Below are 25910 nucleotides of genomic sequence, written 5' to 3'. Positions count from 1 at the left end.
AGTCTTTATGTCCTAATCCACACACTGACGCACCTAACAATTTTGCGAGTTTGTTCTGTCAAAGAGAAGACCAGTTGATCAATCAGACCGAATTTACCAATTGTTTATTCCTGACAAAGCAAGCTAATACAGGCGCCTGGGTCCCGGGTCCCTCACACTAAAACTCGTGTGTTCTTGTGACCACCAAGAGACAACACATTCTTCCGGGTTGCCCAGTTATAAAGAAACACAATATGAATATTCAAACATGCAAAACATTGTGTGATGATTGATCGATGGCCATCTCCTTCCCGTCTTGGTGTTATCGCTGAGTGCAGCTGTTTGGCCTCAGCTGGCTGGCGGTTGGGTCTTCCCTGCGAAGCCAGACCACCAGGACATGGAGTTATTCTCATTTCTCACCGGCCTTGAGGTGTTCTGGTCAGGTACTCCCTGTCTGGGCCGATGATACATCCTGTTGCACAACACTTCGAAGAAAACAACTTCATGCAGTGGCCTGCACATTTCCTTACTACCCACCATGCGACCACACAAGCACAGCCACTACTGGAAATTATATTGATGTGATTATATATAAGTCTACGGCAGCCCCAATAAAATATGTTTGCAAACTGCCGAAAGCACATTTCCCTTTAGCACACAGGAGGGGAGGGGCGAGCACACAGAAATCAAGACAACCGACACATAGTGGAATGGCTGGGGACAAGACGTGACAGGTACAACAAAGGGTCGGTCGCAAATCCATACATATGACTTTTTTTTTCTGTCTTTGCAGCTTGTTTTGCCATGAGCAATCAATTGTTTCTTTTTTCAGTTACTCTTATAGTTACCTGAAACAAATTATCCACATTCATTTTAGATATATTCATCCCATTCTTTAACATCTACAGCGGTTGTTGACAAAGTACACATATAAACATCATACTTTCATGGCAGTCCAGATCCGACACAGCAGATCATCCTGCAAAGGTCAAATTGATCTTTTAAATTGATACAATGCAGCATCATTTTTGGGAGTGATCTATATAAGTTGCCCACTCATCACTCACTTCCGCTATCTCCTCTTTTTATTTTGGGTTGCCCTGGTTACATGAGGCGTTGCTACACTAAAGGGAGGGGAGATTGTGGCTGTAGCAACGCTGATTAGCTAGCTAACAATGTTGTGTGGTGCGAGGCTGCATGGCCTTGGCCGATTCGTGACCCCAGGAATGCAGTCTGTTCTTAGGTGGTTGGCAGCCTTGTTCTCGGCTGCGATCTCCAAACCTGGATGCCGTGTCCCTGTAAAACAATGTTCTAGACTTTCTTGCTACGTTTCACACTATAATAATGATGTGTAAAGAATCAGATACCTCTCGTGCATACACATGTGAAGCCCTTTGAGACTGTTCGTGATTTAGGGCTATACAAATAAACTTGACTTGACTTGACTTGACTTGACTCCAACAAACGTTAAGTAGATGTGAGATAACTTGCATGAAGTCTACTTAAACAAACATTGAGTAAATATGGGATAACTTAAAAGCTGTCCCGGTCAACAACAATTTATGAATAGAAACTACAAAGTATAAAAGAGAAAGAACTTCTCTTGAACTAAACAAAGAACAAAGGTGTTCTGTTCATAACTAGTGAGGGCCGCTCACACATAAGAAAAGGAAGGGAGAATAAGAACTCCTTAAGGTTAGACAGATATGTTGGCTTGAGCGAAGATATGAGACCTCCGGTTCAGGCCGACCAGCGATTCTGCAAAACCAATTATTCTAACAATAATAACATGCATTTACCATCTATAAAAAATGCTAGACATTGCAACACATTTGCAAAACAAAATTAATTGTAAATTACAATACAGATACACTTTAAGATGTACTTGTACCAAAAACATGTTTCAGAGTCCCCTGATTTTGCACAAAAGTGCAGTGCAGGAACAATACTGTAAGTATGCCCAAAGGGAAAACAAGTTACAATCTTAAACATGAAGTTATGAGAATTCTGCTTTGAGACATAGTATACTGGATTTGAATGAGTGTTACAGCGCCAGAGGGATAAGTTGTCTCTCAACTTGAGTCACGGGTTCAGTCCTTTGTCCCTGGTGTGATGTTCAAGTGTCTTTTAATAATCTACAGAGTTAAATGATAGATAAGTTACTGTCTCATTTTCTCTCTGAGCAGTTGGCATGAGAGCGGATATAAAATTCCGCAACACACTATCTACTATTTGCTTTTCTTTTGTCCAATTGCGTATGTGATTACTACTGATTAAGTATTCAGTGGACTGGCTTTTTTTTTAAAAGGCTCTCAATATCGTAATGCATCTCAATTTTAAGTTTGTGAAGGCTAAAATTATTTTTGTCCTGAATTTTACGTTTTTTCTCCGAATGACTTCTTTGATCAGTTGTCTTGACAAATGTCTTTTTCTTCTGTATCCAATATGTTTCAACAAAATTGGTAATCACTTTTAATTGTTCCTCCAAGTGTTTTCTCATCTCATGCCCAGTGCATTTCATCTGATCAATCTCTTTTTTTTGAATGTTTGTATCCTTCCAGATTTTTCGTAGGCAGTCTCTTTGAGAAGTATGGCTCGCTGTAGAAATATCTTGTTTGGCCAGTGATGTATGTATGTTTACAAGCCTGCTCTCATTCGCCTCCTGGAGAATGGCCTTTGCTTTTTCTAGTGAATATAGCTTCGTTATTAAGTGAACCTCAATATACTTCAGCTCATTTCTCAGTTGTTGTGTTTTCTCCATGTCAATTTTCAGGCTTTTTCTATCGACATCAATGTTTGCCTTGATTGAAAGTAACTTTTCCCTCCCTTTGCTTATTCTGTCAATATGAGAATCGGAATTTTCACGCTTCTCATTAAGTTCTTCTTTTTGTTCTACCATTCTCGACAGCGGACAACCCAACTGGTACCTCTGTCTCAAAAGCAATTTATTCTTACCTGACACTTGGTCAAGCATATTCTTCAATGAAAGTGTCACTGTTTGCACACCTTTCTTGTTTTGCTTTAATTTGATTAATATTTTATGATTGCTTCTAATATTCTTTTCATTCAACTCCTGAAGAGTTGCCTTTGCTGTTTGTAAAAACTGTAAGGTATTTATAACTTGATCTTGCCGTACTTTCAGGTCAGACCGCATTTGTTCCAGCCTGTCCTTCTCTATTGTTTGTTCTTCTTCCTCGACGTCAATTTTACAATCCAACAAATTCAAAGTTTCCCTCTCATTGCTGACTCTCTTCAAGGCAGAATCCACATTTTCTCTGTTCTCATCAATTTCTTCTTTTTGTTTCACCACACTTGACAGCAAACTTCCCAGCTGGATCCTTTTCCTCAACAGTAGTTTGCGATTAACTGCTACTTGGTATGTCATCTGGTCAAGGTTTGCTAGTGTGTTCTTCATAGTTAATGATATTTTCTGCATGCAACACTTGTTAATTTCTACCTGGAGATTTTTCTCGTAAAAACTTTCAAGTTTCTTGTCATTTTCCTCCTGCAAGTTGACCTTCACTTTTTCTAGTAAAGAAATGCTAGCTGCGAAATGGTCTTCCCATCCTTTCAGCTCTGCATGCGGTTGTTCCATCTTATCTTTCTCAATATTGAGTCTTCTTTTGTCTTCTTCAATATAATTTTTCTTTGAAACTAATTTGCCCCTGTCATCAGTAAGTCTTTCTCTAGTAGCATCAATGACGTTTTGGTACTCTTCAAGTTCTTCCCTTTGTTTCACCATGCTTGAAAGCAGACCACCTTGCCGGATCCTTCCTTCCTGTATCAGCTTGTTTTGATTTAGTATTTGTTGTGTCACTTGATCAAAGTTTGCAACCATCTTTTTCAAGGCATGTGTATTTTTCTGAATGGTTTCCTTAATCGTTTCAAAATGAAGTCCTTCCTTGGATATGTTTTCAAGCCTGCTCTCATTCGCCTCCTGTAGATTGGCCTTTGCTTTTTCTAGTGAATGTAGCTTAGTTATTACGTGATCCTCACTCAACTGCAGCTCAGTTCTCAGTTGTTGTGTTTTCTCCATGTCAATTTTCAGGCTTTTTCTGTCGACATCAATGTTTGTCTTGATTGAAAGTAACTTTTCCCTCTCCTTGCTTATTCTGTCAATATGAGAATCAAGGTCTTCACGCTTCTCATTAAGTTCTTCTTTTTGTTCCACCATTATCGACAGCAGACGACCCAACTGGTACCTCTGTCTCAAAAGCAATTTCTTTTTACCTGACCCTTGGTCTGTCACCTGTTTAAGGTCTACAAGCATATTCTTTAATGAAAGTGTCACTGTCTGCACACCTTTCTTGTTTTGTTCGAATTTGATTAATATTTTGTGATTGCTTCTAATACTCTTTTCATTCAACTCCTGGAGATTTGCCTTTGCTGTTTGTAAAAACTGCAAGTTATTTATCACTTGATCTTGCCGTACTTTCAGGTCAGACCGCATTTGTTCCAGCCTGTCCTTCTCCATTGTTTGTTTTTCTTTCTTGACGTCAATTTTACGCTTCAACAAATTCAAAGTTTGCCTCTCATTGATGACTCTGTTCAAGGCAGAATCCACATTTTCTCTGTTCTCATCAAGTTCTTCTTTTTGTTTCACCACACTTGACAGCAGACTTCCCAGCTGGATCCTTTTTCTCAACAGTAGTTTGCGATTAACTGCTACTTGTTGTGTCATCTGGTCAAGGTCTGCTACTGTGTTCTTCATAGCTAATGATATTTTCTGCATGCCACACTTGTTAATTTCTATCTGGAGATTTTTCTCGTAAACACCTTCAAGTTTCTTGTCATTTTCCTCCTGCAAGTTGACCTTCACTTTTTCTAGTAAAGAAATGCTAGCTTCTAAATTATCTTCCCATGCTTTCAACTCTGCATGCTGTAGTTCTATTTCATCTTTCTCGATTGTGAGTCTTGTTCTGTCTTCTTCAATATTATTTTTCTTTGAAACAAATTTTCCCCTGTCATCAGTGAGTCTTTCTGTGGTAGCATCAATTACTTTTTGGTTCTCCTTAAGTTGTTCTCTTTGTTTCACCATGCTTGAAAGCAGAACATCTTGCCGGAACCTTTCTCCCTGCAACAGTTTGTTTTTATTTAGTATTTGGTGTGTCACTTGATCAAGGTCTTCAACCATCTTTTTCAAGGCAAGTGTTTCTTTCTGAATGGTTTCCTTATTCGTATCAAATTTAAGTCCTTTCTTGGATATGTTTTCAAGCCTGCTCTCATTCGCCTCCTGTAGATTGGCCTTTGCTTTTTCTAGTGAATGTAGCTTAGTTATTACGTGATCCTCACTCAACTGCAGCTCAGTTCTCAGTTGTTGTGTTTTCTCCATGTCAATTTTCAGGCTTTTTCTCTCGACATCAATGTTTGTCTTGATTGAAAGTAACTTTTCCCTCTCCTTGCTTATTCTGTCAATATGAGAATCAAGATCTTCACGCTTCTCATTAAGTTCTTCTTTTTGTTCCACCATTATCGACAGCAGACGACCCAACTGGTACCTCTGTCTCAAAAGCAATTTCTTTTTACCTGACACTTGGTCTGTCACCCGTTTAAGTTCTACAAGTTTATTCTTTAATGAAAGTGTCACTGTCTGCACACCTTTCTTGTTTTGTTCGAATTTGATTAATATTTTGTGATTGCTTCTAATACTCTTTTCATTCAACTCCTGGAGATTTGCCTTTGCTGTTTGTAAAAACTGTAAGTTATTTATCACTTGATCTTGCCGTACTTTCAGGTCAGACCGCATTTGTTCCAGCCTGTCCTTCTCCATTGTTTGTTTTTCTTTCTCAACGTCAATTTTACGCTTCAAAAAATTCAAAGTTTGCCTCTCATTGATGACTCTGTTCAAGGCAGAATCCACATTTTCTCTGTTCTCATCAAGTTCTTCTTTTTGTTTCACCACACTTGACAGCAGACTTCCCAGCTGGATCCTTTTTCTCAACAGTAGTTTGCGATTAACTGCTACTTGTTGTGTCATCTGGTCAAGGTCTGCTACTGTGTTCTTCATAGCTAATGATATTTTCTGCATGCCACACTTGTTAATTTCTATCTGGAGATTTTTCTCGTAAACACCTTCAAGTTTCTTGTCATTTTCCTCCTGCAAGTTGACCTTCACTTTTTCTAGTAAAGAAATGCTAGCTTCTAAATTATCTTCCCATGCTTTCAACTCTGCATGCTGTAGTTCTATTTCATCTTTCTCGATTGTGAGTCTTGTTCTGTCTTCTTCAATATTATTTTTCTTTGAAACAAATTTTCCCCTGTCATCAGTGAGTCTTTCTGTGGTAGCATCAATTACTTTTTGGTTCTCCTTAAGTTGTTCTCTTTGTTTCACCATGCTTGAAAGCAGAACATCTTGCCGGAACCTTTCTCCCTGCAACAGTTTGTTTTTATTTAGTATTTGGTGTGTCACTTGATCAAGGTCTTCAACCATCTTTTTCAAGGCAAGTGTTTCTTTCTGAATGGTTTCCTTATTCGTATCAAATTTAAGTCCTTTCTTGGATATGTTTTCAAGCCTGCTCTCATTCGCCTCCTGTAGATTGGCCTTTGCTTTTTCTAGTGAATGTAGCTTAGTTATTACGTGATCCTCACTCAACTGCAGCTCAGTTCTCAGTTGTTGTGTTTTCTCCATGTCAATTTTCAGGCTTTTTCTGTCGACATCAATGTTTGTCTTGATTGAAAGTAACTTTTCCCTCTCCTTGCTTATTCTGTCAATATGAGAATCAAGATCTTCACGCTTCTCATTAAGTTCTTCTTTTTGTTCCACCATTATCGACAGCAGACGACCCAACTGGTACCTCTGTCTCAAAAGCAATTTCTTTTTACCTGACACTTGGTCTGTCACCCGTTTAAGTTCTACAAGTTTATTCTTTAATGAAAGTGTCACTGTCTGCACACCTTTCTTGTTTTGTTCGAATTTGATTAATATTTTGTGATTGCTTCTAATACTCTTTTCATTCAACTCCTGGAGATTTGCCTTTGCTGTTTGTAAAAACTGTAAGTTATTTATCACTTGATCTTGCCGTACTTTCAGGTCAGACCGCATTTGTTCCAGCCTGTCCTTCTCCATTGTTTGTTTTTCTTTCTCGACGTCAATTTTACGCTTCAACAAATTCAAAGTTTGCCTCTCATTGATGACTCTGTTCAAGGCAGAATCCACATTTTCTCTGTTCTCATCAAGTTCTTCTTTTTGTTTCACCACACTTGACAGCAGACTTCCCAGCTGGATCCTTTTTCTCAACAGTAGTTTGCGATTAACTGCTACTTGTTGTGTCATCTGGTCAAGGTCTGCTACTGTGTTCTTCATAGCTAATGATATTTTCTGCATGCCACACTTGTTAATTTCTATCTGGAGATTTTTCTCGTAAACACCTTCAAGTTTCTTGTCATTTTCCTCCTGCAAGTTGACCTTCACTTTTTCTAGTAAAGAAATGCTAGCTTCTAAATTATCTTCCCATGCTTTCAACTCTGCATGCTGTAGTTCTATTTCATCTTTCTCGATTGTGAGTCTTGTTCTGTCTTCTTCAATATTATTTTTCTTTGAAACAAATTTTCCCCTGTCATCAGTGAGTCTTTCTGTGGTAGCATCAATTACTTTTTGGTTCTCCTTAAGTTGTTCTCTTTGTTTCACCATGCTTGAAAGCAGAACATCTTGCCGGAACCTTTCTCCCTGCAACAGTTTGTTTTTATTTAGTATTTGGTGTGTCACTTGATCAAGGTCTTCAACCATCTTTTTCAAGGCAAGTGTTTCTTTCTGAATGGTTTCCTTATTCGTATCAAATTTAAGTCCTTTCTTGGATATGTTTTCAAGCCTGCTCTCATTCGCCTCCTGTAGATTGGCCTTTGCTTTTTCTAGTGAATGTAGCTTAGTTATTACGTGATCCTCACTCAACTGCAGCTCAGTTCTCAGTTGTTGTGTTTTCTCCATGTCAATTTTCAGGCTTTTTCTGTCGACATCAATGTTTGTCTTGATTGAAAGTAACTTTTCCCTCTCCTTGCTTATTCTGTCAATATGAGAATCAAGATCTTCACGCTTCTCATTAAGTTCTTCTTTTTGTTCCACCATTATCGACAGCAGACGACCCAACTGGTACCTCTGTCTCAAAAGCAATTTCTTTTTACCTGACACTTGGTCTGTCACCCGTTTAAGTTCTACAAGTTTATTCTTTAATGAAAGTGTCACTGTCATCACACCTTTCTTGTTTTGTTCGAATTTGATTAATATTTTGTGATTGCTTCTAATACTCTTTTCATTCAACTCCTGGAGATTTGCCTTTGCTGTTTGTAAAAACTGTAAGTTATTTATCACTTGATCTTGCCGTACTTTCAGGTCAGACCGCATTTGTTCCAGCCTGTCCTTCTCCATTGTTTGTTTTTCTTTCTCGACGTCAATTTTACGCTTCAACAAATTCAAAGTTTGCCTCTCATTGATGACTCTGTTCAAGGCAGAATCCACATTTTCTCTGTTCTCATCAAGTTCTTCTTTTTGTTTCACCACACTTGACAGCAGACTTCCCAGCTGGATCCTTTTTCTCAACAGTAGTTTGCGATTAACTGCTACTTGTTGTGTCATCTGGTCAAGGTCTGCTACTGTGTTTTTCATAGCTAATGATATTTTCTGCATGCCACACTTGTTAATTTCTATCTGGAGATTTTTCTCGTAAACACCTTCAAGTTTCTTGTCATTTTCCTCCTGCAAGTTGACCTTCACTTTTTCTAGTAAAGAAATGCTAGCTTCTAAATTATCTTCCCATGCTTTCAACTCTGCATGCTGTAGTTCTATTTCATCTTTCTCGATTGTGAGTCTTGTTCTGTCTTCTTCAATATTATTTTTCTTTGAAACAAATTTTCCCCTGTCATCAGTGAGTCTTTCTGTGGTAGCATCAATTACTTTTTGGTTCTCCTTAAGTTGTTCTCTTTGTTTCACCATGCTTGAAAGCAGAACATCTTGCCGGAACCTTTCTCCCTGCAACAGTTTGTTTTTATTTAGTATTTGGTGTGTCACTTGATCAAGGTCTTCAACCATCTTTTTCAAGGCAAGTGTTTCTTTCTGAATGGTTTCCTTATTCGTATCAAATTTAAGTCCTTTCTTGGATATGTTTTCAAGCCTGCTCTCATTCGCCTCCTGTAGATTGGTCTTTGCTTTTTCTAGTGAATGTAGCTTAGTTATTACGTGATCCTCACTCAACTGCAGCTCAGTTCTCAGTTGTTGTGTTTTCTCCATGTCAATTTTCAGGCTTTTTCTGTCGACATCAATGTTTGTCTTGATTGAAAGTAACTTTTCCCTCTCCTTGCTTATTCTGTCAATATGAGAATCAAGATCTTCACGCTTCTCATTAAGTTCTTCTTTTTGTTCCACCATTATCGACAGCAGACGACCCAACTGGTACCTCTGTCTCAAAAGCAATTTCTTTTTACCTGACACTTGGTCTGTCACCCGTTTAAGTTCTACAAGTTTATTCTTTAATGAAAGTGTCACTGTCTGCACACCTTTCTTGTTTTGTTCGAATTTGATTAATATTTTGTGATTGCTTCTAATACTCTTTTCATTCAACTCCTGGAGATTTGCCTTTGCTGTTTGTAAAAACTGTAAGTTATTTATCACTTGATCTTGCCGTACTTTCAGGTCAGACCGCATTTGTTCCAGCCTGTCCTTCTCCATTGTTTGTTTTTCTTTCTCGACGTCAATTTTACGCTTCAACAAATTCAAAGTTTGCCTCTCATTGATGACTCTGTTCAAGGCAGAATCCACATTTTCTCTGTTCTCATCAAGTTCTTCTTTTTGTTTCACCACACTTGACAGCAGACTTCCCAGCTGGATCCTTTTTCTCAACAGTAGTTTGCGATTAACTGCTACTTGTTGTGTCATCTGGTCAAGGTCTGCTACTGTGTTCTTCATAGCTAATGATATTTTCTGCATGCCACACTTGTTAATTTCTATCTGGAGATTTTTCTCGTAAACACCTTCAAGTTTCTTGTCATTTTCCTCCTGCAAGTTGACCTTCACTTTTTCTAGTAAAGAAAAGCTAGCTTCTAAATTATCTTCCCATGCTTTCAACTCTGCATGCTGTAGTTCTATTTCATCTTTCTCGATTGTGAGTCTTGTTCTGTCTTCTTCAATATTATTTTTCTTTGAAACAAATTTTCCCCTGTCATCAGTGAGTCTTTCTGTGGTAGCATCAATTACTTTTTGGTTCTCCTTAAGTTGTTCTCTTTGTTTCACCATGCTTGAAAGCAGAACATCTTGCCGGAACCTTTCTCCCTGCAACAGTTTGTTTTTATTTAGTATTTGGTGTGTCACTTGATCAAGGTCTTCAACCATCTTTTTCAAGGCAAGTGTTTCTTTCTGAATGGTTTCCTTATTCGTATCAAATTTAAGTCCTTTCTTGGATATGTTTTCAAGCCTGCTCTCATTCGCCTCCTGTAGATTGGCCTTTGCTTTTTCTAGTGAATGTAGCTTAGTTATTACGTGATCCTCACTCAACTGCAGCTCAGTTCTCAGTTGTTGTGTTTTCTCCATGTCAATTTTCAGGCTTTTTCTGTCGACATCAATGTTTGTCTTGATTGAAAGTAACTTTTCCCTCTCCTTGCTTATTCTGTCAATATGAGAATCAAGATCTTCACGCTTCTCATTAAGTTCTTCTTTTTGTTCCACCATTATCGACAGCAGACGACCCAACTGGTACCTCTGTCTCAAAAGCAATTTCTTTTTACCTGACACTTGGTCTGTCACCTGTTTAAGGTCTACAAGCATATTCTTTAATGAAAGTGTCACTGTCTGCACACCTTTCTTGTTTTGTTCGAATTTGATTAATATTTTGTGATTGCTTCTAATACTCTTTTCATTCAACTCCTGGAGATTTGCCTTTGCTGTTTGTAAAAACTGCAAGTTATTTATCACTTGATCTTGCCGTACTTTCAGGTCAGACCGCATTTGTTCCAGCCTGTCCTTCTCCATTGTTTGTTTTTCTTTCTCGACGTCAATTTTACGCTTCAACAAATTCAAAGTTTGCCTCTCATTGATGACTCTGTTCAAGGCAGAATCCACATTTTCTCTGTTCTCATCAAGTTCTTCTTTTTGTTTCACCACACTTGACAGCAGACTTCCCAGCTGGATCCTTTTTCTCAACAGTAGTTTGCGATTAACTGCTACTTGTTGTGTCATCTGGTCAAGGTCTGCTACTGTGTTCTTCATAGCTAATGATATTTTCTGCATGCCACACTTGTTAATTTCTATCTGGAGATTTTTCTCGTAAACACCTTCAGGTTTCTTGTCATTTTCCTCCTGCAAGTTGACCTTCACTTTTTCTAGTAAAGAAATGCTAGCTTCTAAATTATTTTCCCATGCTTTCAACTCTGCATGCTGTAGTTCTATTTCATCTTTCTCGATTGTGAGTCTTGTTCTGTCTTCTTCAATATTATTTTTCTTTGAAACAAATTTTCCCCTGTCATCAGTGAGTCTTTCTGTGGTAGCATCAATTACTTTTTGGTTCTCCTTAAGTTGTTCTCTTTGTTTCACCATGCTTGAAAGCAGAACATCTTGCCGGAACCTTTCTCCCTGCAACAGTTTGTTTTTATTTAGTATTTGGTGTGTCACTTGATCAAGGTCTTCAACCATCTTTTTCAAGGCAAGTGTTTCTTTCTGAATGCTTTCCTTATTCGTATCAAATTTAAGTCCTTTCTTGGATATGTTTTCAAGCCTGCTCTCATTCGCCTCCTGTAGATTGGCCTTTGCTTTTTCTAGTGAATGTAGCTTAGTTATTACATGATCCTCACTCAACTGCAGCTCAGTTCTCAGTTGTTGTGTTTTCTCCATGTCAATTTTCAGGCTTTTTCTGTCGACATCTATGTTTGTCTTGATTGAAAGTAACTTTTCCCTCTCCTTGCTTATTCTGTCAATATGAGAATCAAGATCTTCACGCTTCTCATTAAGTTCTTCTTTTTGTTCCACCATTATCGACAGCAGACGACCCAACTGGTAACTCTGTCTCAAAAGCAATTTCTTTTTACCTGACACTTGGTCTGTCACCCGTTTAAGTTCTACAAGTTTATTCTTTAATGAAAGTGTCACTGTCTGCACACCTTTCTTGTTTTGTTCGAATTTGATTAATATTTTGTGATTGCTTCTAATACTCTTTTCATTCAACTCCTGGAGATTTGCCTTTGCTGTTTGTAAAAACTGTAAGTTATTTATCACTTGATCTTGCCGTACTTTCAGGTCAGACCGCATTTGTTCCAGCCTGTCCTTCTCCATTGTTTGTTTTTCTTTCTCGACGTCAATTTTACGCTTCAACAAATTCAAAGTTTGCCTCTCATTGATGACTCTGTTCAAGGCAGAATCCACATTTTCTCTGTTCTCATCAAGTTCTTCTTTTTGTTTCACCACACTTGACAGCAGACTTCCCAGCTGGATCCTTTTTCTCAACAGTAGTTTGCGATTAACTGCTACTTGTTGTGTCATCTGGTCAAGGTCTGCTACTGTGTTCTTCATAGCTAATGATATTTTCTGCATGCCACACTTGTTAATTTCTATCTGGAGATTTTTCTCGTAAACACCTTCAAGTTTCTTGTCATTTTCCTCCTGCAAGTTGACCTTCACTTTTTCTAGTAAAGAAATGCTAGCTTCTAAATTATCTTCCCATGCTTTCAACTCTGCATGCTGTAGTTCTATTTCATCTTTCTCGATTGTGAGTCTTGTTCTGTCTTCTTCAATATTATTTTTCTTTGAAACAAATTTTCCCCTGTCATCAGTGAGTCTTTCTGTGGTAGCATCAATTACTTTTTGGTTCTCCTTAAGTTGTTCTCTTTGTTTCCCCATGCTTGAAAGCAGAACATCTTGCCGGAACCTTTCTCCCTGCAACAGTTTGTTTTTATTTAGTATTTGGTGTGTCACTTGATCAAGGTCTTCAACCATCTTTTTCAAGGCAAGTGTTTCTTTCTGAATGGTTTCCTTATTCGTATCAAATTTAAGTCCTTTCTTGAATATGTTTTCAAGCCTGCTCTCATTCGCCTCCTGTAGATTGGCCTTTGCTTTTTCTAGTGAATGTAGCTTAGTTATTACGTGATCCTCACTCAACTGCAGCTCAGTTCTCAGTTGTTGTGTTTTCTCCATGTCAATTTTCAGGCTTTTTCTGTCGACATCAATGTTTGTCTTGATTGAAAGTAACGTTTCCCTCTCCTTGCTTATTCTGTCAATATGAGAATCAAGATCTTCACGCTTCTCATTAAGTTCTTCTTTTTGTTCCACCATTATCGACAGCAGACGACCCAACTGGTACCTCTGTCTCAAAAGCAATTTCTTTTTACCTGACACTTGGTCTGTCACCTGTTTAAGGTCTACAAGCATATTCTTTAATGAAAGTGTCACTGTCTGCACACCTTTCTTGTTTTGTTCGAATTTGATTAATATTTTGTGATTGCTTCTAATACTCTTTTCATTCAACTCCTGGAGATTTGCCTTTGCTGTTTGTAAAAACTGCAAGTTATTTATCACTTGATCTTGCCGTACTTTCAGGTCAGACCGCATTTGTTCCAGCCTGTCCTTCTCCATTGTTTGTTTTTCTTTCTCGACGTCAATTTTACGCTTCAACAAATTCAAAGTTTGCCTCTCATTGATGACTCTGTTCAAGGCAGAATCCACATTTTCTCTGTTCTCATCAAGTTCTTCTTTTTGTTTCACCACACTTGACAGCAGACTTCCCAGCTGGATCCTTTTTCTCAACAGTAGTTTGCGATTAACTGCTACTTGTTGTGTCATCTGGTCAAGGTCTGCTACTGTGTTCTTCATAGCTAATGATATTTTCTGCATGCCACACTTGTTAATTTCTATCTGGAGATTTTTCTCGTAAACACCTTCAGGTTTCTTGTCATTTTCCTCCTGCAAGTTGACCTTCACTTTTTCTAGTAAAGAAATGCTAGCTTCTAAATTATCTTCCCATGCTTTCAACTCTGCATGCTGTAGTTCTATTTCATCTTTCTCGATTGTGAGTCTTGTTCTGTCTTCTTCAATATTATTTTTCTTTGAAACAAATTTTCCCCTGTCATCAGTGAGTCTTTCTGTGGTAGCATCAATTACTTTTTGGTTCTCCTTAAGTTGTTCTCTTTGTTTCACCATGCTTGAAAGCAGACCATCTTGCCGGAACCTTTCTCCCTGCAACAGTTTGTTTTTATTTAGTATTTGGTGTGTCACTTGATCAAGGTCTTCAACCATCTTTTTCAAGGCAAGTGTTTCTTTCTGAATGCTTTCCTTATTCGTATCAAATTTAAGTCCTTTCTTGGATATGTTTTCAAGCCTGCTCTCATTCGCCTCCTGTAGATTGGCCTTTGCTTTTTCTAGTGAATGTAGCTTAGTTATTACATGATCCTCACTCAACTGCAGCTCAGTTCTCAGTTGTTGTGTTTTCTCCATGTCAATTTTCAGGCTTTTTCTGTCGACATCTATGTTTGTCTTGATTGAAAGTAACTTTTCCCTCTCCTTGCTTATTCTGTCAATATGAGAATCAAGATCTTCACGCTTCTCATTAAGTTCTTCTTTTTGTTCCACCATTATCGACAGCAGACGACCCAACTGGTAACTCTGTCTCAAAAGCAATTTCTTTTTACCTGACACTTGGTCTGTCACCCGTTTAAGTTCTACAAGTTTATTCTTTAATGAAAGTGTCACTGTCTGCACACCTTTCTTGTTTTGTTCGAATTTGATTAATATTTTGTGATTGCTTCTAATACTCTTTTCATTCAACTCCTGGAGATTTGCCTTTGCTGTTTGTAAAAACTGTAAGTTATTTATCACTTGATCTTGCCGTACTTTCAGGTCAGACCGCATTTGTTCCAGCCTGTCCTTCTCCATTGTTTGTTTTTCTTTCTCGACGTCAATTTTACGCTTCAACAAATTCAAAGTTTGCCTCTCATTGATGACTCTGTTCAAGGCAGAATCCACATTTTCTCTGTTCTCATCAAGTTCTTCTTTTTGTTTCACCACACTTGACAGCAGACTTCCCAGCTGGATCCTTTTTCTCAACAGTAGTTTGCGATTAACTGCTACTTGTTGTGTCATCTGGTCAAGGTCTGCTACTGTGTTCTTCATAGCTAATGATATTTTCTGCATGCCACACTTGTTAATTTCTATCTGGAGATTTTTCTCGTAAACACCTTCAAGTTTCTTGTCATTTTCCTCCTGCAAGTTGACCTTCACTTTTTCTAGTAAAGAAATGCTAGCTTCTAAATTATCTTCCCATGCTTTCAACTCTGCATGCTGTAGTTCTATTTCATCTTTCTCGATTGTGAGTCTTGTTCTGTCTTCTTCAATATTATTTTTCTTTGAAACAAATTTTCCCCTGTCATCAGTGAGTCTTTCTGTGGTAGCATCAATTACTTTTTGGTTCTCCTTAAGTTGTTCTCTTTGTTTCACCATGCTTGAAAGCAGAACATCTTGCCGGAACCTTTCTCCCTGCAACAGTTTGTTTTTATTTAGTATTTGGTGTGTCACTTGATCAAGGTCTTCAACCATCTTTTTCAAGGCAAGTGTTTCTTTCTGAATGGTTTCCTTATTCGTATCAAATTTAAGTCCTTTCTTGGATATGTTTTCAAGCCTGCTCTCATTCGCCTCCTGTAGATTGGCCTTTGCTTTTTCTAGTGAATGTAGCTTAGTTATTACGTGATCCTCACTCAACTGCAGCTCAGTTCTCAGTTGTTGTGTTTTCTCCATGTCAATTTTCAGGCTTTTTCTGTCGACATCAATGTTTGTCTTGATTGAAAGTAACTTTTCCCTCTCCTTGCTTATTCTGTCAATATGAGAATCAAGATCTTCACGCTTCTCATTAAGTTCTTCTTTTTGTTCCACCATTATCGACAGCAGACGACCCAACTGGTACCTCTGTCTCAAAAGCAATTTCTTTTTACCTGACACTTGGTCTGTCACCTGTTTAAGGTCTACAAGCATATTCTTTAATGAAAGTGTCACTGTCTGCACACCTTTCTTGTTTTGTTCGAATTTGATTAATATTTTGTGATTGCTTCTAATACTCTTTTCATTCAACTCCTGGAGATTTGCCTTTGCTGTTTGTAAAAACTGCAAGTTATTTATCACTTGATCTTGCCGTACTTTCAGGTCAGACCGCATTTGTTCCAGCCTGTCCTTCTCCATTGTTTGTTTTTCTTTCTCGACGTCAATTTTACGCTTCAACAAATTCAAAGTTTGCCTCTCATTGATGACTCTGTTCAAGGCAGAATCCACATTTTCTCTGTTCTCATCAAGTTCTTCTTTTTGTTTCACCACACTTGACAGCAGACTTCCCAGCTGGATCCTTTTTCTCAACAGTAGTTTGCGATTAACTGCTACTTGTTGTGTCATCTGGTCAAGGTCTGCTACTGTGTTCTTCATAGCTAATGATATTTTCTGCATGCCACACTTGTTAATTTCTATCTGGAGATTTTTCTCGTAAACACCTTCAAGTTTCTTGCCATTTTCCTCCTGCAAGTTGACCTTCACTTTTTCTAGTAAAGAAATGCTAGCTTCTAAATTATCTTCCCATGCTTTCAACTCTGCATGCTGTAGTTCTATTTCATCTTTCTCGATTGTGAGTCTTGTTCTGTCTTCTTCAATATTATTTTTCTTTGAAACAAATTTTCCCCTGTCATCAGTGAGTCTTTCTGTGGTAGCATCAATTACTTTTTGGTTCTCCTTAAGTTGTTCTCTTTGTTTCACCATGCTTGAAAGCAGAACATCTTGCCGGAACCTTTCTCCCTGCAACAGTTTGTTTTTATTTAGTATTTGGTGTGTCACTTGATCAAGGTCTTCAACCATCTTTTTCAAGGCAAGTGTTTCTTTCTGAATGGTTTCCTTATTCGTATCAAATTTAAGTCCTTTCTTGGATATGTTTTCAAGCCTGCTCTCATTCGCCTCCTGTAGATTGGCCCTTGCTTTTTCTAGTGAATGTAGCTTAGTTATTACGTGATCCTCACTCAACTGCAGCTCAGTTCTCAGTTGTTGTGTTTTCTCCATGTCAATTTTCAGGCTTTTTCTGTCGACATCAATGTTTGTCTTGATTGAAAGTAACTTTTCCCTCTCCTTGCTTATTCTGTCAATATGAGAATCAAGATCTTCACGCTTCTCATTAAGTTCTTCTTTTTGTTCCACCATTATCGACAGCAGACGACCCAACTGGTACCTCTGTCTCAAAAGCAATTTCTTTTTACCTGACACTTGGTCTGTCACCTGTTTAAGGTCTACAAGCGTATTCTTTAATGAAAGTGTCACTGTCTGCACACCTTTCTTGTTTTGTTCGAATTTGATTAATATTTTGTGATTGCTTCTAATACTCTTTTCATTCAACTCCTGGAGATTTGCCTTTGCTGTTTGTAAAAACTGTAAGTTATTTATCACTTGATCTTGCCGTACTTTCAGGTCAGACCGCATTTGTTCCAGCCTGTCCTTCTCCATTGTTTGTTTTTCTTTCTCGACGTCAATTTTACGCTTCAACAAATTCAAAGTTTGCCTCTCATTGATGACTCTGTTCAAGGCAGAATCCACATTTTCTCTGTTCTCATCAAGTTCTTCTTTTTGTTTCACCACACTTGACAGCAGACTTCCCAGCTGGATCCTTTTTCTCAACAGTAGTTTGCGATTAACTGCTACTTGTTGTGTCATCTGGTCAAGGTCTGCTACTGTGTTCTTCATAGCTAATGATATTTTCTGCATGCCACACTTGTTAATTTCTATCTGGAGATTTTTCTCGTAAACACCTTCAAGTTTCTTGTCATTTTCCTCCTGCAAATTGACCTTCACTTCTTCTAGTAAAGAAATGCTAGCTTCTAAATTATCTTCCCATGCTTTCAACTCTGCATGCTGTAGTTCTATTTCATCTTTCTCGATTGTGAGTCTTGTTCTGTCTTCTTCAATATTATTTTTCTTTGAAACAAATTTTCCCCTGTCATCAGTGAGTCTTTCTGTGGTAGCATCAATTACTTTTTGGTTCTCCTTAAGTTGTTCTCTTTGTTTCACCATGCTTGAAAGCAGAACATCTTGCCGGAACCTTTCTCCCTGCAACAGTTTGTTTTTATTTAGTATTTGGTGTGTCACTTGATCAAGGTCTTCAACCATCTTTTTCAAGGCAAGTGTTTCTTTCTGAATGGTTTCCTTATTCGTATCAAATTTAAGTCCTTTCTTGGATATGTTTTCAAGCCTGCTCTCATTCGCCTCCTGTAGATTGGCCTTTGCTTTTTCTAGTGAATGTAGCTTAGTTATTACATGATCCTCACTCAACTGCAGCTCAGTTCTCAGTTGTTGTGTTTTCTCCATGTCAATTTTCAGGCTTTTTCTGTCGACATCTATGTTTGTCTTGATTGAAAGTAACTTTTCCCTCTCCTTGCTTATTCTGTCAATATGAGAATCAAGATCTTCACGCTTCTCATTAAGTTCTTCTTTTTGTTCCACCATTATCGACAGCAGACGACCCAACTGGTACCTCTGTCTCAAAAGCAATTTCTTTTTACCTGACACTTGGTCTGTCACCCGTTTAAGTTCTACAAGTGTATTCTTTAATGAAAGTGTCACTGTCTGCACACCTTTCTTGTTTTGTTCGAATTTGATTAATATTTTGTGATTGCTTCTAATACTCTTTTCATTCAACTCCTGGAGATTTGCCTTTGCTGTTTGTAAAAACTGTAAGTTATTTATCACTTGATCTTGCCGTACTTTCAGGTCAGACCGCATTTGTTCCAGCCTGTCCTTCTCCATTGTTTGTTTTTCTTTCTCGACGTCAATTTTACGCTTCAACAAATTCAAAGTTTGCCTCTCATTGATGACTCTGTTCAAGGCAGAATCCACATTTTCTCTGTTCTCATCAAGTTCTTCTTTTTGTTTCACCACACTTGACAGCAGACTTCCCAGCTGGATCCTTTTTCTCAACAGTAGTTTGCGATTAACTGCTACTTGTTGTGTCATCTGGTCAAGGTCTGCTACTGTGTTCTTCATAGCTAATGATATTTTCTGCATGCCACACTTGTTAATTTCTATCTGGAGATTTTTCTCGTAAACACCTTCAAGTTTCTTGCCATTTTCCTCCTGCAAGTTGACCTTCACTTTTTCTAGTAAAGAAATGCTAGCTTCTAAATTATCTTCCCATGCTTTCAACTCTGCATGCTGTAGTTCTATTTCATCTTTCTCGATTGTGAGTCTTGTTCTGTCTTCTTCAATATTATTTTTCTTTGAAACAAATTTTCCCCTGTCATCAGTGAGTCTTTCTGTGGTAGCATCAATTACTTTTTGGTTCTCCTTAAGTTGTTCTCTTTGTTTCACCATGCTTGAAAGCAGACCATCTTGCCGGAACCTTTCTCCCTGCAACAGTTTGTTTTTATTTAGTATTTGGTGTGTCACTTGATCAAGGTCTTCAACCATCTTTTTCAAGGCAAGTGTTTCTTTCTGAATGCTTTCCTTATTCGTATCAAATTTAAGTCCTTTCTTGGATATGTTTTCAAGCCTGCTCTCATTCGCCTCCTGTAGATTGGCCTTTGCTTTTTCTAGTGAATGTAGCTTAGTTATTACATGATCCTCACTCAACTGCAGCTCAGTTCTCAGTTGTTGTGTTTTCTCCATGTCAATTTTCAGGCTTTTTCTGTCGACATCTATGTTTGTCTTGATTGAAAGTAACTTTTCCCTCTCCTTGCTTATTCTGTCAATATGAGAATCAAGATCTTCACGCTTCTCATTAAGTTCTTCTTTTTGTTCCACCATTATCGACAGCAGACGACCCAACTGGTACCTCTGTCTCAAAAGCAATTTCTTTTTACCTGACACTTGGTCTGTCACCCGTTTAAGTTCTACAAGTTTATTCTTTAATGAAAGTGTCACTGTCTGCACACCTTTCTTGTTTTGTTCGAATTTGATTAATATTTTGTGATTGCTTCTAATACTCTTTTCATTCAACTCCTGGAGATTTGCCTTTGCTGTTTGTAAAAACTGTAAGTTATTTATCACTTGATCTTGCCGTACTTTCAGGTCAGACCGCATTTGTTCCAGCCTGTCCTTCTCCATTGTTTGTTTTTCTTTCTCGACGTCAATTTTACGCTTCAACAAATTCAAAGTTTGCCTCTCATTGATGACTCTGTTCAAGGCAGAATCCACATTTTCTCTGTTCTCATCAAGTTCTTCTTTTTGTTTCACCACACTTGACAGCAGACTTCCCAGCTGGATCCTTTTTCTCAACAGTAGTTTGCGATTAACTGCTACTTGTTGTGTCATCTGGTCAAGGTCTGCTACTGTGTTCTTCATAGCTAATGATATTTTCTGCATGCCACACTTGTTAATTTCTATCTGGAGATTTTTCTCGTAAACACCTTCAAGTTTCTTGCCATTTTCCTCCTGCAAGTTGACCTTCACTTTTTCTAGTAAAGAAATGCTAGCTTCTAAATTATCTTCCCATGCTTTCAACTCTGCATGCTGTAGTTCTATTTCATCTTTCTCGATTGTGAGTCTTGTTCTGTCTTCTTCAATATTATTTTTCTTTGAAACAAATTTTCCCCTGTCATCAGTGAGTCTTTCTGTGGTAGCATCAATTACTTTTTGGTTCTCCTTAAGTTGTTCTCTTTGTTTCACCATGCTTGAAAGCAGACCATCTTGCCGGAACCTTTCTCCCTGCAACAGTTTGTTTTTATTTAGTATTTGGTGTGTCACTTGATCAAGGTCTTCAACCATCTTTTTCAAGGCAAGTGTTTCTTTCTGAATGCTTTCCTTATTCGTATCAAATTTAAGTCCTTTCTTGGATATGTTTTCAAGCCTGCTCTCATTCGCCTCCTGTAGATTGGCCTTTGCTTTTTCTAGTGAATGTAGCTTAGTTATTACATGATCCTCACTCAACTGCAGCTCAGTTCTCAGTTGTTGTGTTTTCTCCATGTCAATTTTCAGGCTTTTTCTGTCGACATCTATGTTTGTCTTGATTGAAAGTAACTTTTCCCTCTCCTTGCTTATTCTGTCAATATGAGAATCAAGATCTTCACGCTTCTCATTAAGTTCTTCTTTTTGTTCCACCATTATCGACAGCAGACGACCCAACTGGTACCTCTGTCTCAAAAGCAATTTCTTTTTACCTGACACTTGGTCTGTCACCCGTTTAAGTTCTACAAGTTTATTCTTTAATGAAAGTGTCACTGTCTGCACACCTTTCTTGTTTTGTTCGAATTTGATTAATATTTTGTGATTGCTTTTAATACTCTTTTCATTCAACTCCTGGAGATTTGCCTTTGCTGTTTGTAAAAACTGTAAGTTATTTATCACTTGATCTTGCCGTACTTTCAGGTCAGACCGCATTTGTTCCAGCCTGTCCTTCTCCATTGTTTGTTTTTCTTTCTCGACGTCAATTTTACGCTTCAACAAATTCAAAGTTTGCCTCTCATTGATGACTCTGTTCAAGGCAGAATCCACATTTTCTCTGTTCTCATCAAGTTCTTCTTTTTGTTTCACCACATTTGACAGCAGACTTCCCAGCTGGATCCTTTTTCTCAACAGTAGTTTGCGATTAACTGCTACTTGTTGTGTCATCTGGTCAAGGTCTGCTACTGTGTTCTTCATAGCTAATGATATTTTCTGCATGCCACACTTGTTAATTTCTATCTGGAGATTTTTCTCGTAAACACCTTCACGTTTCTTGTCATTTTCCTCCTGCAAATTGACCTTCACTTCTTCTAGTAAAGAAATGCTAGCTTCTAAATTATCTTCCCATGCTTTCAACTCTGCATGCTGTAGTTCTATTTCATCTTTCTCGATTGTGAGTCTTGTTCTGTCTTCTTCAATATTATTTTTCTTTGAAACAAATTTTCCCCTGTCATCAGTGAGTCTTTCTGTGGTAGCATCAATTACTTTTTGGTTCTCCTTAAGTTGTTCTCTTTGTTTCACCATGCTTGAAAGCAGAACATCTTGCCGGAACCTTTCTCCCTGCAACAGTTTGTTTTTATTTAGTATTTGGTGTGTCACTTGATCAAGGTCTTCAACCATCTTTTTCAAGGCAAGTGTTTCTTTCTGAATGGTTTCCTTATTCGTATCAAATTTAAGTCCTTTCTTGGATATGTTTTCAAGCCTGCTCTCATACGCCTCCTGTAGATTGGCCTTTGCTTTTTCTAGTGAATGTAGCTTAGTTATTACATGATCCTCACTCAACTGCAGCTCAGTTCTCAGTTGTTGTGTTTTCTCCATGTCAATTTTCAGGCTTTTTCTGTCGACATCTATGTTTGTCTTGATTGAAAGTAACTTTTCCCTCTCCTTGCTTATTCTGTCAATATGAGAATCAAGATCTTCACGCTTCTCATTAAGTTCTTCTTTTTGTTCCACCATTATCGACAGCAGACGACCCAACTGGTACCTCTGTCTCAAAAGCAATTTCTTTTTACCTGACACTTGGTCTGTCACCCGTTTAAGTTCTACAAGTTTATTCTTTAATGAAAGTGTCACTGTCTGCACACCTTTCTTGTTTTGTTCGAATTTGATTAATATTTTGTGATTGCTTCTAATACTCTTTTCATTCAACTCCTGGAGATTTGCCTTTGCTGTTTGTAAAAACTGTAAGTTATTTATCACTTGATCTTGCCGTACTTTCAGGTCAGACCGCATTTGTTCCAGCCTGTCCTTCTCCATTGTTTGTTTTTCTTTCTCGACGTCAATTTTACGCTTCAACAAATTCAAAGTTTGCCTCTCATTGATGACTCTGTTCAAGGCAGAATCCACATTTTCTCTGTTCTCATCAAGTTCTTCTTTTTGTTTCACCACACTTGACAGCAGACTTCCCAGCTGGATCCTTTTTCTCAACAGTAGTTTGCGATTAACTGCTACTTGTTGTGTCATCTGGTCAAGGTCTGCTACTGTGTTCTTCATAGCTAATGATATTTTCTGCATGCCACACTTGTTAATTTCTATCTGGAGATTTTTCTCATAAACACCTTCAAGTTTCTTTTCATTTTCCTCCTGCAAGTTGACCTTCACTTTTTCCAGTAAAGAAATGCTAGCTTCTAAATTATCTTCCCATGCTTTCAGCTCTGCATGCTGTAGTTCTATCTCATCTTTCTCGATAGTGAGTCTCGTTCTGTCTTCTTCAATATTATTTTTGTTTGAGACTATTTTTCCCCTGTCATCAGTGAGTCTTTCTGTAGTAGCATCAATGACTTTTTGGTTCTCCTTAAGTTGTTCTCTTTGTTTCACCATGCTTGAAAGCAGACCATCTTGCCGGATCCTTTTTGCCTGTATCAGTTTGTTGTTATTTAGTATTTGGTGTGTCACTTGATCAAGGTCTGCAACTATGTTTTTCAAGGCATGTGATTTTTTCTGAATGGTTTCCTTATTTGTCTCAAAATGAAGTACTCTCCTGGATATGTTTTCAAGCCTGTTCTCATTCGCCTCCTGGAGATTGGCCTCTGCTTTCTCTCGTGAATGTAGCTTAGTTATTAAGTGATCCTCACTCAACTTCAGCTCAGTTCGAAGTTGTTGTATTTTCTCATTTTCAATTTTTAGGCTTTTTCTATCGACATCAATGTTTGTCTTGATCGAAAATAACTTTTCCCTCTCCTTGCTGATTTGATCCTGTACGTCACCCTCAGAGTTCAGTTTTTCCTTTTTTTTTTTAATTTCATTTATTTTACTTTTGACATCAATATAACACCTCATTGCACACGACTTTTGCACTGTGTTTCTTACTCTTTTCATGGCAGCATCCACTGTTTGTATATATAATATATAATTTTTGTGATTGAAATCTTCAACATAATTTTCATGTTTCTGTATACACATTATGAATTTGTTCAATTTTTCTTTGAAGTCTTCATCTTTTGTAAGCATTACATTGTCAAAGTTATTTAGCTCAGTTTTTGATACATTTTTTTTAAATAAGTGTTTAATTTGCTCTGTTCTTTGCTTAAGATGTAGTGCCCAACCCTTGAGGTTGTGTGTCTTGCTACTCAAGTCATCGAATGAGCTGCAAATCGTTTTTGTATTGATTCTGAAGTCACACATTGTGTTTTCCAATTCATTGAGTGTTTCATTCAATAATTCTTTTTTCTTTAGAAAACGAATTTGTCTCTGTATATCTGCCTCATTTTGTTTCATGTTACACATGATCAATTGCAGATAATTTTTTCTTTCCTTTACCTCCTGTGTTATTTTCTTGAAACCACACATTTCCTTTTTACGTTTAATTTCTAAACATATGTGTTCCACTTCACATTTGATTTTACTTGTGATTCTTGGGTGTCTACTCATCTTTTGCTTGATGTCATGAATTTTTTGGGACAGATATTCACAGTGCGTTCTCATAATTGTATGCATCCCTATGCATTTATGAATCCCGTCACACTTGTTTTCACACTGATTAGGGTTGTTTGTGATAACAGAGATAGTAGCCTTTTTCTGGCATTTTTTTATATTCTGTTTTAAGATCTCCAAACGATCCAAGTCTTTGGTCACCACCTCCAGTTGGCAATTTAGGTCTTTTTGCAGTTTTTGTGTCCACCTTTTTAGTGATTTCTTCTCTAATTTTAACTGAGCATCTTTCAATTTATTTTCTTGCTGTATTCGACTGACTCTTCTTAAAAGATTTAGATAGCCTTTCTGTTTGATCTCCATTTGAGATTTTAACATTTCAATCTCTCTGGTTTCTTTTTTCACACATTCTAGTTGAAATTCAAGGTCTTTTATTTGTATTTGTATTTCTTTCCTGATGTCAAGCATTTCATTAATCTTGTTTTGTGGTTCATTTTTTTGTTCCTCTGGATGTTCAGTTTTGGTTAATTTGTTATGTGGTTCATATTTTCGTTCCTCTGGATTTTCAGTTTTGGTGAAAATAATTTGTAAATTATGTTTAGTCTTTGGCCTTTGCAAATTTTTTAGATCAATTACCAGTCCATTTACCTCCTGAATTTTTTCCTCTATGGTCTCCATAGAATGTTGTATTATCTTTCTCCGTTTCTCATATGCCTCATTTTCAGTATGTTCCACTTCTCTTATGAATTTTGTCATAAATATTTCTTCAGTCATTTCCATTTCTGTTTTTTCTGTGTCATCCGATGTAAGTGTTTTGTCATTGACTTCTGTGCTTGCTTGCGGGTCTTCTTTAGATGTAAACACAGATTTTATTACTTTAATTAAAGTGTCTTTATAGTTCCATCTGCCAAACTGAGGGTTCTTCACATTCAGTTTGTCCTGTACAAAAAAATAATATTGTTTTGTTATTTGTCATTCAAGGTTTTCTCAACATTAAAGGGAGGGTAAAACAAGGAGATTCATTTTTCACTAACTAGCACAGTTTGTTTATTTTTTTTTAATCAGGAAAATGAAAAAGTTAGCACTTTGTACTTTACCCATTCATTTGGATAAATAGTAAAACGACGAATGACTTTAAAAACATCCACTTTTAATGAGGAATAGGGCCACACACCCCTCCCCTCCATGTCTTGGTTGATGACGTCACTGAAGGAAATTATTACTATCGCTTAAAACAAGCATGTCCAAAGTCCGGCCCGCAGACCAAATCCAGCCCTCGGTCAGATTTCATACAGCCTGCAGCTTCGGTCTTATAATGTAATATTTATAGCCCAGCTGCACTGTCAAACTGAATAAAAAAAATAAAAATCATGAAACTTGAAACTGTAATTCCTCCTTTTACCAAAAGGTAGCAGCACCACTTTTATAATATCAGTCTGCATCTGTGCCACAAACCACTCTCCGCTCATTTCTGCCTTGGCGACTGCAAAGAAAATGAGGAACGTTGACATCTAGGGTTGTAGCTGTCAAGAGAGATGGGAATTACCATATTTTTCACTGAAAATCAAGACAAATGTGTTTGTCTAATTTGTAAAGAGACAAATTATTTAATTGTTTATTATCCTTGTTTAAGGATTTCAACCTAAAGAGACACCATCAGACTAAACATGCTAACATACGACAAACTAACAGGGAGTGC

At 37.6% G+C, this 25910-nt stretch overlaps 1 protein-coding gene and 1 long non-coding RNA gene across 4 annotated transcripts in view; both read right to left on the bottom strand.

The window, feature by feature from the left end:
* LOC125978125 (uncharacterized) overlaps nucleotides 1–25910 on the bottom strand; it is a 97544-nt gene that overhangs the window by 16553 nt on the left and 55081 nt on the right. The window lies entirely within an intron of this gene.
* On the bottom strand, nucleotides 88–25702 carry si:ch211-250g4.3 (extracellular matrix-binding protein ebh). The gene has a single exon (XM_068652473.1). The coding sequence runs from the start codon at nucleotides 24989–24991 to the stop codon at nucleotides 2261–2263; it is 22731 nt and encodes a 7576-aa protein (XP_068508574.1). The 5' UTR covers nucleotides 24992–25702; the 3' UTR covers nucleotides 88–2260.

This window comes from Syngnathus scovelli, chromosome 12, assembly GCF_024217435.2.
Source record: "Syngnathus scovelli strain Florida chromosome 12, RoL_Ssco_1.2, whole genome shotgun sequence".
NCBI lineage: Eukaryota > Metazoa > Chordata > Actinopteri > Syngnathiformes > Syngnathidae > Syngnathus > Syngnathus scovelli.
The sequence above is the reverse complement of the archived record's forward strand: the minus strand, read 5'-3'. Positions and strand labels throughout refer to the sequence as shown.